Source organism: Fundulus heteroclitus, chromosome 12 (assembly GCF_011125445.2).
Source record: "Fundulus heteroclitus isolate FHET01 chromosome 12, MU-UCD_Fhet_4.1, whole genome shotgun sequence".
NCBI lineage: Eukaryota > Metazoa > Chordata > Actinopteri > Cyprinodontiformes > Fundulidae > Fundulus > Fundulus heteroclitus.
The window spans coordinates 13,240,691-13,258,892 of NC_046372.1; the positions used below are offsets into that span (position 1 = coordinate 13,240,691).

General features: G+C 40.1%; 1 protein-coding gene across 1 annotated transcript in view; it reads left to right on the top strand.

The window, feature by feature from the left end:
* Positions 1 to 221: 221 nt before the first annotated feature.
* Positions 222 to 18,202, top strand: part of LOC105928390 (integrin alpha-2) — a gene marked incomplete in the record, with an annotated part of 86,527 nt that continues 68,546 nt past the window's right edge. The window contains 6 exon segments of the mRNA XM_036143996.1: positions 222 to 369; positions 2,171 to 2,297; positions 4,223 to 4,323; positions 4,509 to 4,600; positions 6,505 to 6,619; positions 7,417 to 7,466. Of these exon segments, the coding sequence (XP_035999889.1) occupies positions 315 to 369; positions 2,171 to 2,297; positions 4,223 to 4,323; positions 4,509 to 4,600; positions 6,505 to 6,619; positions 7,417 to 7,466 (540 nt within the window).

An 18,202-nucleotide genomic window follows, 5' to 3' on the forward strand; every position in this document is an offset into this window, starting at 1 on the left:
CTATTTACAGTGGACAGGGTGTCTACAGTTTTAATTTACAGTAAAATATTCCGCTTAATCTTGAGTTTGACAGCTTTCTGCCGGATCTGTCTGAGTCTACATGCTTTGCTCAGTCCTGCTTCAGTAACCCATCCCTCGGGCAGACCTTTGAACTGTAAGAAGTTTGTATCTGTAGGTGTAAAAAAAAAAAAAAAAAAAAAAAAACCACGAGTCCTTATAAGGAAAATGCGTATCCGGGGCGTGATCGTCGCTGCGGAGCCCAGCCTTTTGACAGGCGCGGAGGATTCATTTGGTCTCCATAAACACATGAAACAATGATCAGGATGGAACACGTCTGGAGGAGAATCGCCTTTGCTATAATAGTTATCTGTAAGTATTAAGCGGCTCTTTCTTTGATATTTGTACCTTAAAAAAAATAAATAAATAAATAAGCACAACAGGTTCCAGGAGTGTCGGTGGTAGCAGTTTTTTTTCTTCTTCTTCTAATTGGCATTCGCATCGTATTGCGTAACGCTCAGCGTGAAATGCGTTAATTGATCATGAATGTCTCATTTTAAAGATTACAAGTTCCTGTTGATCAACTTGTAGTGTGAGCTGCATGGCGATAAGTCCCACAAGTTACGTTTAAATCAATTACAACTGCTTAATAAACCGCGGTGATGTGTTTTTGCTATAAATTCAGGTTCTATCACCTGAATTAAACAAAAAAAAAAAAAACAACGGGCACATTAACAGGTCCTGGTGTCTGCGTAAAAAGGACTACTACTGTCTGCTGCAGGTAAAAACAGGCGTGGCAGAGATAGGATTGCTGGTTCTTTTTTTTTCTCGAGTCCAGTATCTACATTCCTGGGGAGTGCAGGTTGATAGGTGAGCTCTGTCTGCATAGGCTTGCTGTGGCGCTGAAATTCCAGGAAGAATCCAGCCTGTTTCCACCTGAGGGTGTGTTGTGGGGAGCCTTTGAAGGTGGTCATTCTGAGAAAACAAACGTGCGGTTACAGCTACCACTTCTGTTGCAGTTCTAATTTAAGCTCTTTTGCGTTATCTTTATTGCCATTATGTGACCGTAAGGAAACTTTGCTCAGAGCCACGCAATTCACAGCGCTCAGACAACAAGTGGTGTTGAAATAGTTCAGTGCGCAGCATCTCATAAGTTGACCCCCATGAGTCAAGTTGTGCAGACTGTGTGTCATTTTGGTTATCCTGTGAGATTCACCCACACCTGATCGAGGAGGAAGTGGTGGTTTTACATGTCAAGCCTGAGAATCAAGCAAGCGATTCAGACTCACTGGGGTGGCACAGTATTCTTGCCACATTGGTGTGGCAGTTGTTCTGCCCCTGAAACTTCTTCACAGTATAACTTGCGTGGCTGTGATCTGCATGGGAAATAAAACATGGTTTGTAGAATATTTTACAAACAAAAAATCTGCGCTGGCATGTATTTTTGCTCTCAGCTCCCACTTACTCAATACCTATTGGACAACCTCATGCTTTTCTAAAAATCCTTTTAGGATATTTCTCTTCCGGCTTTAGACACAGATACATGCTCAGTCTGAATGGATGGACTGGGCCATTGTAACAGCTAAAATGCTTTGATATAAACCATTCGTTGTTGCGTCGGCTGTATGTTTTGGGTGAGACGCTGCTAGGAAGTCTCGAGTCTTTTGCATCCTTCAATAGTTTTTCTTCCAAGATTGTACCGTATTTAGCTCCGTCTATCCTCATGCCAACCTTTCCTGGGAAGTTCCCACCACCGTGTTGCACAATAGGGATCAAGATGTGCTCAGGATGATAAGCAGTGCTCATTTTCCACCATTTAAAGTAAAGTTAAAAAGTTCAACTTTGGTCCCGCCTGACCAGGGCACCTATTGAATTGTTGTCTCCCCTGCTTCTAGTTTTATTCCTGCAATACATTTATTCTTGCCATTTTTCTAAAAAGGCCAGATTTGGGGAGAGCACAACCAACAGATGTCACGAGCTGTGGGTCTGCCAACTGAAACTTATTTGGGGGTGTATATGTACCTTTTTTTTATTTATGTGATAAAACACATAAGGTTTGTCTTTGTAACTTAATAAAATGCGCAATAAAGGTTTAAAGGGTATGAATAATTTCACAAGGCATTACAACTAAGAATCACAAATGCATCGATGCAACCTCCTCTCTCTCCTCCAGCAGCCGACAGGATCATCCAATCACAGTCGTACAACGTTGGCACCTCAGGAGCAACGATTTTCAGCGGCCCAGCTTCAGAAGAGTTCGGCTACACAGTTCAACAAGCAACAAACGCTCAGGGCAAATGGTAGGAGCGTTGGCTCTTTCTCATGAACTTCATCTGTGTAAACTGCTTTTTGTTTATTTATTGCTTCTGTCAAGTCTTAAAAGTGTTTAGTTGTCACATGGTTTGGCCAATCTAGCACAGATTTCTCGTGTTCATGTTCAACCGGCTGAGAAAGATGGTGACACTTATAAATATGAAGAAGCCACTTTACATAAAGATCACCATGAAGGAGCTCAAACAGCCTCAGCCAACTTCTTCAATGCAGTTGTGTTACCCGGCTTCATGTCAGGGCGAATTTTTCTCAGCTTGCCCGTTGCTGCCTGCAGAAGGAAGCACATACTTTGGTTGTCTTTCGACATTCAACGGCCTACAAACAAGTCTTGACACTCATGAAGAAGTGTTTTTTTTTTATTGCCTTGAGTCACTTTTATTTTATCTGACATGTACTAAACTAAGACCTGCTCAGTATTTTAGGCCTAAAAGATGTATTATTTTCCTGCAGTTTAAGTGTTCCACACACTTATTTACAGCCCTGGTGATGTTGCTGCTATATCTATATCTATCTATCTATCTATCTATCTATCTATCTATCTATCTATCTATCTATCTATCTATCTATATATATATATATATATATATATATATATATATATATATATATATGTATATATATATTACTCAAGTAAAACATTTAGTTAAACAGTAACAAAAATGTTTAGTCTGGTCTGGATTTACACCACCAGTCTCTACGGTCACCCTACTTGAGTAATCTACTGTCTGGACAAGTGTCTTGGTTGCATAACTCAGGGAAAACCGCTATCTTTGATTGTAGCCTCCCACCTTAGATCCTCATATAACACACCAGTATGAGTAATATTTCCTGTTGTAAATTGTTGTAGAGTCATGTTTCACTTTTCCTGTTCTTCATTTGGTCTTAGGTATGTTGAAAATGTCATATCTTATAAAGAGGTATCTTTTTACAACCTCTGTTTGGGCACCAAACTTGCCCAAACTTGTTTCTTAATCGCAAAAAAAAATAAAAAAAAATAAAAGAAAGATATGAGTAACTTGCCGCCACACGCGCATGTTTAGCGGTAAACAGAAATGTCAATTTGCCCCAATTCTTTTGGTAAATGTTTAGTGCAATCGTTCTGCTTTAATGCTCAGTTTAATTCTGCATTAGATCCAGAGTGTGGATTACAGACAAACATCACAACAGGCTCATGAAGTCCCCCAGATGCATGCACTTTGCACCTATCTTTGAGTCATGCGACGGTGCTTCTGACGTCAACCACAACCTCGGGTGTAAATGTGATCAAGCAAATAGAGACGACTATTTCCTGATTAAGAACCCCAGGTCCTGACAAGACCAAGAGACCTCCTAAAACTTTAAGAACATCTGACTGTATATTGGAGCAGTCTTGTTCAGAATGTACCTTCTAAATCAACAAGTTAAGTTTAAAGCACTGCAGCAGATTGCAAACGAGGTTATACAAATGAACGGCGTACTAATTTGTCATGTAGTTATTCTCACCTAATACAAGCCTCCTCCTCCTCACCAGACAGTATTTTCTTTAGGCACAAATAGTGTTGATCTCACACAATTTTTTTTCTTATGCTGCATAAATAAAAATGAGCATATGCCTCAGTAAAATAGGTGTCAAACTACATTAGCACATAGTGATGACTTTCTGCAGTGGCACTGTTTTAGGTTGAGACACCCAAATTCAGCCACATCTGGCATTGGCAGATTGCTTAAAAATATATGAGGGCTGAATAATCTCTTATTTCAAACTGATTATTTCCCTATTTTTTGTGCACCTGGACATAAATCTTTTTTATTTTGATTTTATCAAAACAAGTTCATTCTTAATTAAAATTCACTCATAACTCCAACAGCACAAGTTTATCAAAGGCTGAAATATTAATAATCCTACCTTCTGCAGGCTCCTGGTTGGTGCTCCTTGGAGCGGAAACAGGAAGGGGGGTGTTTACAAGTGTCCAGTCTTAGGTTCCAGTAACACTTGTAATAAGCTCAATCTTCAAGGTAAAGTCCAGCGTTTCGTTCAACCTCTATCCTCTCTACTAAACTCTGGCCCTGTATTTTAAATGGTACTCTTAAAACACCCATAACCTTTCGTTGGATGTTTCCTTTTAAAGAAATGTAAAATAAAACAACACACAAGCGTTGGACTTATTCCTAATATGTTTTTTTTTTTTTTTTATCTTCAGGTCTTGTTAGTATCCCGGATGTTCTGAATGTCAACGACAACATGTCCTTGGGTTTGACTCTTGCTCGCATCCCTACTGGAAATGATGTTTTGGTAAGTTTTTGTTGCTGCTTTTGCACACGTGTTGTGCATCTCACAGAGAATTGTTCGGTTCATTCTCGAAAAAAAATGGGGAAAATACGCTACGATTGCAAGTTTACCATATCATGACCAATCACCCGTACTGAAGAAGCCAAGAGGAATTTGGTTAAGTGCTGAGGAACAAGAAAAAGCTTTAAATTTTTGAACCAAAGCCAAAAAAGTCCCATCAGCTGTTTGACTACGGAGGGCACACAGGAAACATGTAAGAGAAGTGGCTCCAGTCGATGAGGCTCATGCTGAACTCTTTAGCTACATGCAAAACGCCATGTGGGGCAGGAAGGTAGCGTTGCACATCATCCTTAAGGCAACCAGGGGCGACAGTGGTGCAGAGGTTAGGGAGTTTGTCCTGCAATTGGTGGGTTGCTGGTTCAATCCCCCACTCTGGTTGTCTCTGTTGGTGTGTCCTTGGGCAAGACACTTCACCCACGTTGCCTGCTGGCGGTGGTCACAGGGCCCGATTGCTCCGGTGTATGGCAGCCTCCCCTCTGTCAGTCAGCAGCTGTAGCTACTAACATAGCTCACCACCGTCAGGGTGTGAATGACTAAACTGTAGTGTGAAGATTTTGAGGTCGTCAGACAAGTTGAAAGCATCCTGATAATTGAAGTCACTGATCAGGTAGCAGCATCATGCACTGAACGCCTTTCCTCAGCAAGGATAGGGAAGGTGATGGGAAAATGGAGGGAACTAGGTAAGCAGGTTATCTGTGAAATATTTCAGACTTTTGGCCAATAGGATAATGTCCATAAACATACACCCAGAGTTACAATAAATGCTTTAGATCAATGCATTTTCATGCATCAGAGTGGACCAGTCAAAGCCCTGGAAAGAATCTGTGACAACACCTGAAAATGAATGTTTATGCTCTCTGACTGAACCTGAGCTGTTTCTCCAAAGAAGAATGAGCAACGGTTTATGTCTCTAGATAAGCAAAGCTGGCAGAGACTTCCAACGGTAATTACTGCGAACTGTTGTTCCACAATCTGTTGAATCAGGAGAGCTGAATAAAAAAAAAAGGCATGCTGCAGTTTTTAGAGTTTTGTTTATGGAAATTGAACTTGACAGTGTCATTTAAAATCCCGGTGAAACACATTCAAGTGTGTTGTCGTGAGTAGACAAAGACACGTCTTGACCACCTTAAACAGGAAAAGGAAACAACTACTCGCTTAATAAATAGAAGATTTACGCACCCACAACTACAGGAGAGGGAGTTTTATTGAGCTTGCTGCGCTGAGGAGAGTAAAAGGGAATGAGGCCAGCATCAGCCTCACCAATCGTCATCCAGCTCAGCTCGACACACTTCTCAAATATTACAAGCCAACGGCCAATGACGACACTAATTAGAAAGAGCATCTCCATTTCTTGTTCAGAGATCCTTCCAAGCTGTTGCAGCCAGACTGTGGACCGTTCCGCCTCTTTCCCTGCTGCACTTGGACTCTGTGGATGAGTTTCAAAAGCAGCTAAAGACATTTGTGGGCTTTTAGCTTTGAGTTGAGCTTTTGTGATAGGCCTTTGTGATCTGTGAAAATATGCTTCATAAATAGGCTGTTACCTTTTTTTTCCCCACTAGCAGGCTTTATTTGACAGCATAGTGACAGGAAAGGGGTTGAGAGAGAGGGGGAAGACATGCAGTAAAGGTCCAAGGGGATGGGTGTCAAACTCAGGAAGGCCACATCAAGGGCGGGGCCTCTGAACATGGGTCCCATGATCTACCCCTGCGCCACCACTGGACCCCTTCCTTGCTTTTCGCATTAATCTAATTCCCTGGATCGCACCGGAGCCTATAAACTGCTATGGAAAACCAAGAAAATGTATCAGTCAAGTCTCTTGTTTCTTCTTCTGTCGTCCCCTGCTGCAGATGTGTGGTCCTCTTTGGGGTCAGCGGTGCGGAGATCAGAACTTTTATCCAGGGATTTGCTCGAAACTCAACGCCCTCTTTCAGTCTCAACCTGCCTTCTCTCCTGCTGTTCAGAGTAAGCAACGTTTACGTTTGTTCATTTTATTATAAATCAACGTCTTTTTATTTAACGTGTTACCTCTATATTTGATAAATCTCCATTTGCTAAGTTGACAGTTTTGCTTTTTTAATGTCAGAAACGAACACCCGGAAAGTACTTCATTCACATTTGTTGTTTTAGTTGCAGCTGGCTTGAATTTTACTATATTTCTTACTCATCTCAGTCCTACCGTAACCAGGCCCACCAAACGATTCAGCTTAGATGCAAACCTTTTTGAAAAAGAGTTGCTATTAAAGAAAAATGCAATGCAAATGAAATTCAATGCAATGCAATTTCTGCCCCTCTTTCTTATTGTTCAGTCATGAACATTGACCTTAACTGAGGAAATTTTACAAGAAATTCCAGAGGAGGTAAATTGTTTTTTTTTTTTTCAAAGCACTGTTTGCCAAAAGCAATTCTGAAAACAACCTTCCTATCAATTGATGCAGGAGTGTTAGTCTCATTTATATAAGAAATAAGCATTGCCAGCAGATATCCTAACATTGTTAACTTAAAAAAAACGAGCCTGTAAATATTACAAACTCCTTGTATTGCAGTTCAAACTGATGCAATATTCTCCAGCAATAAGAGCACAGTAAGGTCATCTCCTCAGCGTGTGATAGAGCACTAACCAATGCAGCTGTGGTTCAGACTCTTACTTGTGTCTGTATGAAGAACTTAAATCGTGGGCTGAGGATTAGCAAAAAGACAACTTCTTTAGGATGTCTAATCTTTTTGAATGCCGTTTTACCAACACTCCCTCTAATCTACAGCATGCGGAGGTCCGATGGACATTGTGATCGTTTTGGACGGCTCGAACAGCATTTATCCCTGGGAACCAATGACAGACTTCCTGCTCAAATTAATACCCTCGTTAGATATCGGGCCTCGAAGTACACAGGTGACTCTGACGCATTCAGACAAGAAGCTTGACCAATTGAGTTAAAATTACTTTTGTGCTCATTACTGAACGCCAGTGCTCCTTTTCATACCATTTTCTTTTTACTTCCTGTCAGATAAGTGTCATTCAGTATGGCGTCGACCCAAGGATCGAATTTAAACTAAATTCATACCAAACCAAACAGCAAATAATTGCTGCAGCATCCAGTATACAGCAGATATATGGTACAGCTACCAATACCTTCAAAGCAATCCAGTTTGCCAGGTTGGTTTGCCAGTTTTCGCAGTTTTCTTTTAAAATGCTTGCAAACTTTTCTCCCCTGTGAAGTTTCATTTTACTGTGAGAATGTCCTCTGTTTCTAAACTCGCCTCAGGCAGCAAGGTTTTGCTACCACCAACGGCGGCCGACCTGGTGCTGCCAAAGTCCTGGTGGTTGTTACTGATGGGGAGTCTCACGATCAGCACCAAAGAGATCAAGTCATCGCTGAGTGCGAGAAGCAAGGCATCACCCGATTTGGCATCGCGGTATGAGACCAATTATTAACTGCTCTACAAATATAGCAATTCAGAATTTCTCACACGCAAATTTCCGATGGTTTTCTGAAATTCCAAAAATAAGAAGCGAGTTTTTGTGAAGCCCAGGATGCGTTAAGTGCCTTCAAAGTGATTTGCTTCCCGGCCAAAACTTAAAATAATATTTAATTGCAGCAGACCTAACTCACGCAGAAGAAATGTAGGACACATTTGATTGCATTTATTGAGTTTGAAAAATGACCCACATTGATAGATTTTTTTCCTTTTCACTAAAATCACATTACCAATCTGATTTAAAAAAATATCCTGTGGGAAGGTGACCTTAAGGAACTTGATTGTATCCATCATTTGGTGGTATAAATATGACATGACCAAGAGCCCCGTATCTCCTAGCCAGTCTTAAAAATGGGCAAGACAAGAGAAACTTTCATTCATGTAGGGCAAAAGTGTGACAGTCTTCACTAACTGGAAAATGACTAAATGAACATAGCTACTACCCTATACCTCTCCATATCTACAGTCACAGCAACATAAATTAAGTTTTAAAACCAAGGACAAGGGTTAGGATACTAGATTACAGCATTTTACACATTTCTACCAGGCTTGACAATCATGGTGCTGTTTGTTTCCCAATCAGAATCATGCATATTGTTATACAGTTTATACCAGGGATCATCAGTTCCGTTACTTGAGGTCCGGTGTCCTGGAACTTTTAGATGTGTCAGCACTTTGAATCGTTTTGTTACTGAAAAGTGCTATTTCAATAAGCTCGCCTTGCCTTGTCTCCGATCCAACACGTGAATCAAATAATCAGCTCATTAGCAGGACCTCTGGAGAACTTGACTGCATAGCGAGGAGGTAATTCAGCCGTTGGATCAGGGACGCATCTTAAGGTTCCAGGGTACTGGACCTCGAGGACTGGACCTGAGGACTGATGGTCTCTACTGTCGTGTCCCTCTGCCTCGTCTTATTTTAATTCATCAAAGTTGGCTATTTCTTTCTTTTTTTTCCACAGGTGTTGGGTTATTATATCAGAAACAGCATAGATACCAAAGACCTTATCAAGGAAATCAAATCCATTGCCAGTCTACCCACAGAGAGGTTCTTCTTCAATGTGTCAGAAGAGGCAGCGCTTTCCACCATCGCGGGGACTTTAGGAAGCCGCATCTTCAACATAGAGGGTGAATATTATTCCTGTTTTGTTTCCCATTTGCTCTACATCTTCTCTAGTGGAAAGTGGAAAGTGCATTGTTGATTCAATCCCCCGTTTTTAACGTCTGCTCTATAATGCTCCTTTCCCCTAAGGTACTGGAAAAGGGGGCGATAATTTCCAGATGGAGATGTCCCAGGTCGGATTCAGTGCGCACTACGCCAAACAGCAGGTGCAGAAATATTACAGCAGTAGAACAAAATAATTAACTGTTAATAGGTGTTTATGAAGGTAAATAATCTGGTCACAGAGTCTCAGGATCCCTGTAAGAGAAGATTCAAGAACAGTTTTTTTCAGTGTCTGTGTTTTTTGTTCTTTTTAATCACATCGGTCGTGTTTTATTTGGAAATTTTGTTTATCTAAAACCATAAAGCGCAGCATAATGACGGTTATGACCTGTTTGCTGTTTTTTTTTTTTTGCGCATCTAGGATGTGATGATGCTGGGAGCGGTGGGAGCTTACGCCTGGAGTGGGACTGTGGTCCATCAGAAGGGATCTAAGTCAACAATTTTCCCTTTCTCTGCATTTGAGGCAACGCTTCAAGATAGAAATCACAGCTCACTGCTGGGTATGCTAAGTCACTTTTCAACCGTGTTCCCAAAACTGAACATTCGCTGTACAATGTGACGGTGTTCCTGCAGTCCTTCACATTTAACAGAAGCTGTGTTTGGATGGGCGTTGAATGACTGATGAGACTGATGTTGAGTTGGTGCAGGAATCAAGAATCTTTATTGTCCTAAAGTGTGTTACAGTAATGAGATTTTTGATGAGAAAGAAATGGGCTTATATTTATATATGTATGTGTTATACTTGTGCTCCTGGACAGGCTATGCTCTCACCACGCTGACTGACGGGTCTACAGAATACTTTGTAGCCGGAGCCCCTCGCTCCAACCACTCCGGACAAGTGATCGTCTACACTGTGAACGCCCAGAAGCAAGCCACCGTTGTGGATCAAGAAAGAGGGAAGCAGGTGCTGACTTTAGACCATGTACTCACCCAGTAGATGCAGTGGAAAATTTGCATTTTCTTCTACAACTGGATTGGTTTTGCAGCATGAGTGCTAAACGGCTGGAACTTGTCCTCGTAGATCGGGTCATACTTTGGTAGCGTGCTCTGCTCCCTGGACGTGGACAATGATGGGGTGACAGACCTGCTTCTGGTTGGGGCTCCCATGTACATGAGTGAGCAGAAGAGAGAAGAAGGCAAGGTCTACCTATTCTCTATCACCAAGGTAATGATGAAAACATATCCTCTTTCTTTAGGCGGTTTTATTAAACTGGGTCTGCTCCTCGGTCCATCAGCGTCACACTTCCTCTGTCTCTTCCTCTGCAGGGAATACTGAGTGAGGAGGGAGTCCTTAGCGGTCCTGCTGGAAATGAGAACGCACGTTTTGGGATGTCCATCTCTGTCGGCCCCGACCTGGACCTGGACGGTTACAGAGATGTTGTAGTTGGAGCCCCCCTGGAGGACAAGGAGAAAGGTGTTATTTACATCTACAATGGCAACAAGGACGGTCTAGCTAAAGAGTTCTCTCAGGTACGAGACGCAAAACTGTTGTGTATGAGAAACGCATGAAGAGTAGACTGTTCATACAGAAGTCTTTGGTGCTGAATCTGTGTATCCATTACAATGATAAGCTATGTTAAACTGTTTTAATGGACAATAAAAAATAGATTAATCAACAATCAGTCTAAAATAGATTTACTGGGGATTTGATTAAACTAAAGGATGTACGTAAATAAACGTAAACAGACTATTTTACTACTAAGGGGGACGTTTCAGGACTGAAATGTTAAAATCTAAAATGTGTTTATCATTAGTGTTCCTATGTTTTCTAAAGTTTGAAGAACAGGGCTGGTGGTCTAATTTAATCACTCAATCATAATCTATTTATGAGTCAGCTTTCATATAGTCAGGTGTGACACAGATTGCTTTATAGGGATTAGCACCTGAGCCCTGAAAGTTTGCAAAGGACAAAAAAAAGGAGAATTAGAAAAGATTCATAATCAGTTTTGATTCATAAGCTTCCAACACCTGAAGCTTCAGAATTAGAGTCGGAAACGGTGCCTTTATGTGTCAGACAAGGCTAACCAACTTGCATTTCTGCTCTGGTGGCTCCATCAGCTCCAGCCCTCTCCTGGCTGGATGGAGCGTCTGCTTTCCGGCTCAAAACAGTGTTCTGTTCGCCACAGGTTACTGTCAAATGTCAAGCGGTACTAGTATCTCCTGGCAATGTTCGTTCATGTGGATTTTAGATTTTTATGGCTTTAGAAATGTCAAAAAGTCAATGTGTGATGATCATGTACCCCTGCCCTTTTTTTTCCTAAACAAGTTTGACTTTTGGTGCTCTGCAGTTATTCAGTATTATTGAGTGCGTTTGACTGAAAATATTTTCAATCCTAATTCGAGGTTTGATTACATTTGGGTTCAACTGTTTTTACTGTTTCACAGAGAATCCCAGGCTCCAAGTTGGATCCTCAACTTCAGTATTTTGGAAGATCCCTAGATAGCAACAAAGACCTGAATGATGATACCATTCCTGACATCTCCATTGGTGCTTATGGAAAAGTTGTCCAGCTCTGGTGAGTTCAACATATACGAACTGTGTGGGAAAAATTAACATGGTTACTGTGAATATATGGCAGCAGGTGACTGATGTTATTGTTAATTCCAGGTCCAGAGGGGTGGCAACGGTTACAGCCACAGCCTCCTTCAACCCGGATAAAATCAACATTTTAAACAAAGCCTGTGACATTAATGGACGCAAGCTTTTCTGTTTCGATGCAAAGATCTGTTTCAGTGCTTCATTCAGGCCCCAGAATCCTGTGGGACCCGTCGGTAAGCGAGATTCCTGAAAGTATCTTTGAAGACTAGAGTGTGCAAAAACAGCCAGTGCTGCTTTTGTTTTTACTTTTAGCCTTCTTGTTATTGTGAATACTGTGTCTAGGTGTCATATTCAATCTATGTGGGCATCAAAAGGCATGCATTCACAGGTTGGAAGTATGCTGAAGAAAAACAGATCCCCTGTGTCAGTACCAGATAAGGAAGACTAAATTGAGATTGAAGAGTTAGGATTAAATATGCTATAATGTATAAAGAGGAGAAAAGGTGTGAGCCATTGGGCTGAAGAACTGCATACAAACATCAGTGGAAAAATCTGAGAGCACAAGCATTTCAAAAATGCCTAGAAGGGCAATAAAAACACTTCAAATCTACATTCAACAACGTAAATTGGTGGTAATCTTTTCATTTATCCTGACAGCACCAGCATCCGAACATCACCACAGATCTGGGGGTGAAACTAGAGCAAAAAAATATATAAATAAAATAAATCACCAAAAAAGTTCTAACTAAGAAACATATACTTTAAAATATACTTAAGTAAAAGGAGAGAAGTAAAAATACAAATAAAATCAGATTTCAGTAATTTCACGTCATTAAAGAGACATATGGGTCCACTTATATATATACAGAGTATGGAGATATTTACATACTCTGTATAAAAAGACAATGACTGTTTTCTCTTGCTCTTATGTTGGGTTTTTATATTTTATTTATCTTTGTGTAAACCTGCATGCTTCCATTTGCCTTTCACGTTGCTGCTAGTACACCCAAATCTCCCGACTGAGGAACAATAAAAGTTATTTTTGATTCTAAGTACAAGTTCAGTCTTTTGGAGGGGCCACCATAAGGACCCTGATATCAGTCCGAAGTTTGAGGGCAGAGTTGGGGCCTTCAAATCTGACTTGTTATGCAAATGTCTGACTTTAAAGACAGCTTTTTATATTGTTTTTTATTCCGGCAGCTAATGAATAGGAATATGTTCAGAAATGACAATAGGGCTTAAATTTGAAAGGTTTATTGTGATTTATTGCCAGATGGAATTTTTTTATATACAGTATATGTAAAAATTTTGTTTTAACTGAGGCATCCAATTACAGCAATACAAGTAAACATCATTACTGATATCATGTATACCTAAACGTCTTTTGCACAAATATGAATTAAAGACTATTGATTTGCTTGATTGTTTGTGTTTTTGCAAACCAGCCAAACAATATTGAAGCACTTTTATTTTTTACAAAGAAGGCAGCTGCGTAGGTCCTCTGGTCTTCTCTGTTCAAACAGGGACTATTCAACCTGAAGGCCATAACCCCTGTTTTAATTCAGAAAATGGCTTCCTCTACTCCTCTCTCACACCAATGTTCTTCACTATCCAGGAGACGCAACATTTCAACAAAGAAAAACCCCATCCAGAGGACATGCTAAATGTTTTTTTTTTTATTGGATTACTGAGATTATTCTATGTTTTTATTTCAACCTTAGTTACTTTTGAAATAAGCCATCGTTTAAAGTATAAGCAATTCCCAGAAACGTCTTGTCCATGATGTCTACGATTTAGAGTGCCACAATACTTGAATGTCAAACACAATCAAATATTTCCAGATTTCCAACAGTAAAATTTGCTTTCCTTTCAATTTCTGTTTTTTTATTTCAGATGTAACTTACGCATTGACTCTGGACGCTGACTTGATGGATTCACGGGTGACTTCAAGAGGACTGTTTGCAGTAAATAATGAACGCTACCTGAAAAAGAAGACAAAAATATCATCTTCGCCCTCGTGTGAAACTCTAAAGGTTTACGTTCAGGTAGGCTTCACTGTCTCGTCATCCTGAGTCTAACGTGTCTCTATTGGTCTGATTTGTGGAGATTTAGCCATGCATTGCTCTTTTTAACGTATCCAACAGGAAACGCCAGACTTTGTGAACTCTCTCAGTCTGAAAGCAGAAGTTGAGCAAGAAAATCCAGACGCGAACCCGGTCCTCAACAACACCTCTCCCAAAGCCTTTGAATTCTTTGTGAGTAAGAAATAAAAGAGAAACGCTTGCGCGGTAAATTGATTTTGTTTGTGGATCAGGTAAACTTTAGGCACACCTACACTTGAAACTATGTACATGTGCAACAATTGCTGCCTAGCGTCTCTTAGTCAGGCAAGTTCTGTGTTTCACTTAGCAAAAGAAAAAAGAGATGACAAAAATAAGTTTCTTAAAATCACATTTTTCAACCCATAATGTAATAATTAAGACTATAGCACAGCCTCTTACTTAATGTAGCGGTCCTCTATGTTTTCAGATCCCTTTCACCAAAGACTGTGGCTCTGATGAAGAGTGTGTTAACGATCTGGTGCTGAGTGTAAAGACGGACAGTAAGGGGTCCAGGTAAGAATAACAGCTTATTGCTGTCCAACGCAGTGAAATACTTTTATAGGTTTTTTATGTCACATTTAAAAGTTCCCATTTAAATTTTCTCTTATATTGTCTAAAGGTGTGGCTCTCTATGGGCATTCTCGTCTAACTTTTAGACCTTATAGACCTGTGATGCGTTTGGTTGTGATTCAGCTGGTAATTTGGTTGTTGGCTCATACGTGTCTCCAGCTGAGTAACATCAAATAATACCTAACCAGACTCAGTGAGTGGACTGAGGGTTTAAGTAATAACTAGGAGATTGTTTTGTGAGGATCAATGTATAATTGTTCCGTGTTCCAACATGATGGACAAAGCCGCTGTTTACTGACAAAGTGCTGATTAAAATGATGAGTCATGTGTTCAAACACCATGTTGACGTCTTCCCCCGATGCAAGTCAGCTTCCAATCACTGTAATTTCCTGACAGACCAACAAGTGTGAACCGGTTGTTATTGTGACAAGGCTTGGCGTGGTATCGACACGCAGCGCCCCTCACGCTAACTGCCAGGCCCAGTAAAGATGTGGACAAAGGCTTTGGAGTAAAACTCTTGTTGCTGTGGCGTCATCTCAGACTGGAAATTTACATCTGCCGTCTGTTAACTTGGACAAGGGGCACATTATCCCAATATTGCATCTTCTTCCCTGGCTCCTTGTTTCTTTTTTCTCGGTGCTTCTGGGACTTAAACTGAAACTGTGCTCTTTGGTGAGATGAGAGTAAGATTAAGTTTTTCCACAACAAACTCTCAATTTGCCTTTCACATAAAACAAATGAATGTGTCAAAAAGAGCCTAGTGTTTATTGTTAAGTATGGTGGCTGATCTGTGATGCTGTGGGCCCGCTGACCTTGTTTGGACTGTCAGGAATGAGAGGACATTTTTGGATTAAAACTGGTGGACCCCTGCGTGTGTGGTAGCCACAAAGTCTTTAAACAGGAAAATGGTCCAAACAATCTGGTCAACACAACACAGAAATAGGTCTGCAGATGCAAAACAACAACATTTGTCAAAACCATCTGAGACCTGAGGGCTAAATCTTGTTAAATACCTGTAGGGTGAGGCGCCGTGAACAGAGCAGAAGAGAGGACCCGGGACTCTGGACGATTTAGGGAGTTGGAACCTTGCAAAATGTTTAAGTTAACACCAAGTGTCTTCTGATTGGCAGGAAATGGGGTTATACAACATTTTGACAGCAGGGGTGGTGATAACTGTGCCACAAGAAGAAAAATAGCATGGCTTTTTTCCTCCACTGACAAGCAGAAGATGGGTGGATTTATTTAAAGGCCTTTCCTATGTTAGAACTTGCTGTAAAACAGAAAAAAATAACCTGTGATTGACTTTTGTAATGGATAATAGCCATTTTAATTCCTTCCTATTGTCTTTGTTTTAGATTTGTATGTTAAACTGCCCAATAACCGCACAAATCAAAGCTCATACATTTGTTTAGTCAGACTTGTGAGCTTACTCATATTAAGTTAATTATCTCACATCAAAGGAATTGAACTATTTCGGAGAGAGCTCGTCAAAGCTTTTAAAGATTCAAGCGCGTTCATTGCCTCTATTTTTGTTCTGAATGTTTGGTGCATGCACAGTTCCTAGGTGTTATGACTCCCTCAGTGGGATTATGTTATGTTTGTGCAGTAAAAGGGGGAAAAAAGCTGCTTTTCAAGTTATTTGCATTCAGATTTTGCACTAATGCTCAGCAAAGTTCCTCGTGCTCTCTCCTTGCAGCTCAAATCCCATTCAGGTCAGCAGCAACAACCGAGAACTGAAATTCGAAGTTGTTGTGAAGAATAAAAATGAGAACGCATACAACACACAGGTCTCGGCCACCTTCTCCAGCAACCTCTACTACTCCTCTGTGTTTCCTGTGAGTATTTTAGATTTCACTATTTCAGTTTATTCACGAACGAGAGACTAGTTGATATAATTGTATTGATAAGAGCAAAACAAATTAAATGTGCTTTGCATACACTCTAATAATACTGAATTTAAAGGGCATTCAGTGTCAAAACAATACAGTCATTGTAATAAAACTCAAAGCTGAAAAAATTAAACTTTATTTGCAGACGGACGGAGTCAAATGCACATCGACGCTGAAAGAGACGGTAACCTGTCAGGTGGGATATCCAGTATTAAGGAAAGACCAGGAGGTAAATAAGAATACAGTTTTCAGACTGATCTTGGTTTCAGTATTAATTTCTCAGACCTCAATAATTAACACCCCTTTATTTCCTCACAGGTTAAATTTCAGATCACATTTGATTACAGTTTTGATTACCTGCAAAACCAAGCAGAGGTGACATTTGAGGCCAAGAGGTGCAAAGATCTGGAAAGCCTTTTAATTGAATATTAATCTTTAAATGAATTCCATAGGAGATAATAATGATAATAATATGTGTTTATGAATATGCACAGTGATGGAAAAGAGGAAAAACCTGCTGACAATACCGTGCGCTTATCCATTCCCGTGCAATATGAGACAGGGGTTGCTTTATCCAGGTAAGTCTGTAATCTTATCCCAGTTTAATAGCAGTATGAATCTGGAGAATGGACGCTCGAAATTGTTTAATTTTCTTTCCTTTTGTGTCACAGGCAGTCAAATATGAACTTTTATGTGGCAAACTCAACTAATCAAGTTGTAACAACGGTGAAAACTCTGGATGACATCGGCCCAGAGTATAATTTTACAGTCAAGGTGCAGTTACTAAATCCAGATGCATAAGTGTCATTGTCTCATTTATAGTTTTTCTTGATTTAATAAGTTTAAAAAAAATGTGTTTAAAGGTCTCATCCGGAGTCATTCCTATAAGCCTCCTTTATCTCACTATAAGTCTGCCAGTGTCAACGAAAGGTGGAAATCAGCTCCTATATTTAACCAGCGTGGAGACGCAAGCTGTGAGTGGTCCAATTCCACATCTGATTCGATTTAGAAATATGATAATCTGCATCAAAATAACAATCCATACAATAATCTCTTTGTTCTTTTTATGACCAGTGTAGTTTTCATGAAACAGAGTTTGATATCTATATTATTGATGATCATGTTCTCCGCATGCAGGGAGGATCTGTCAGCTGTGACACCAGCCTAGTGAATCCTCTGCAGATTGGTGTCAAAAACCAGAAGGTTTCCTTCTCAGAGGAGAGCCTCAGAGGCACGAAGACATTGGTGAGTTGGTGACTCTTTTATAGGTTTCCATTGTTTGGTGTTCGTGGTGTTTTATTTGTGCGGTTATGTCATTTCCAGTTGTAATTTAATGCTAAAGCGTCAAAGTCTACAATCTGCATTTTGTTCTTTTTACCTCTTTTTGCACATGAAAGCAAAGAGGTACATACTGGAATTGAATCAACAAAGTTGCAGTTAGTTTTTGGGTTTTTTTAGTTTTGAAGTAATTCTTTTTTGAAGTCATGTAAAAATTTTGTGCAATTAATTCAAATGCATTTTACCCTAATTCCTCCATGCAAAACTTTGGTGCCCTTTAATGTTCTCACATTTATCAGCTATATGTCCAACCACTAGAGGGAGCTGAAATTATTGAACAAATGTGTCTTATATTAGTATTAATTCAATTCAATTAAATTAAATTTTATTTATATAGCGCCAAATCATGAAACATGTCGTCTCAAGGCACTTTACAAAATCAAGTTTAATCATATTATACAGATTGGGT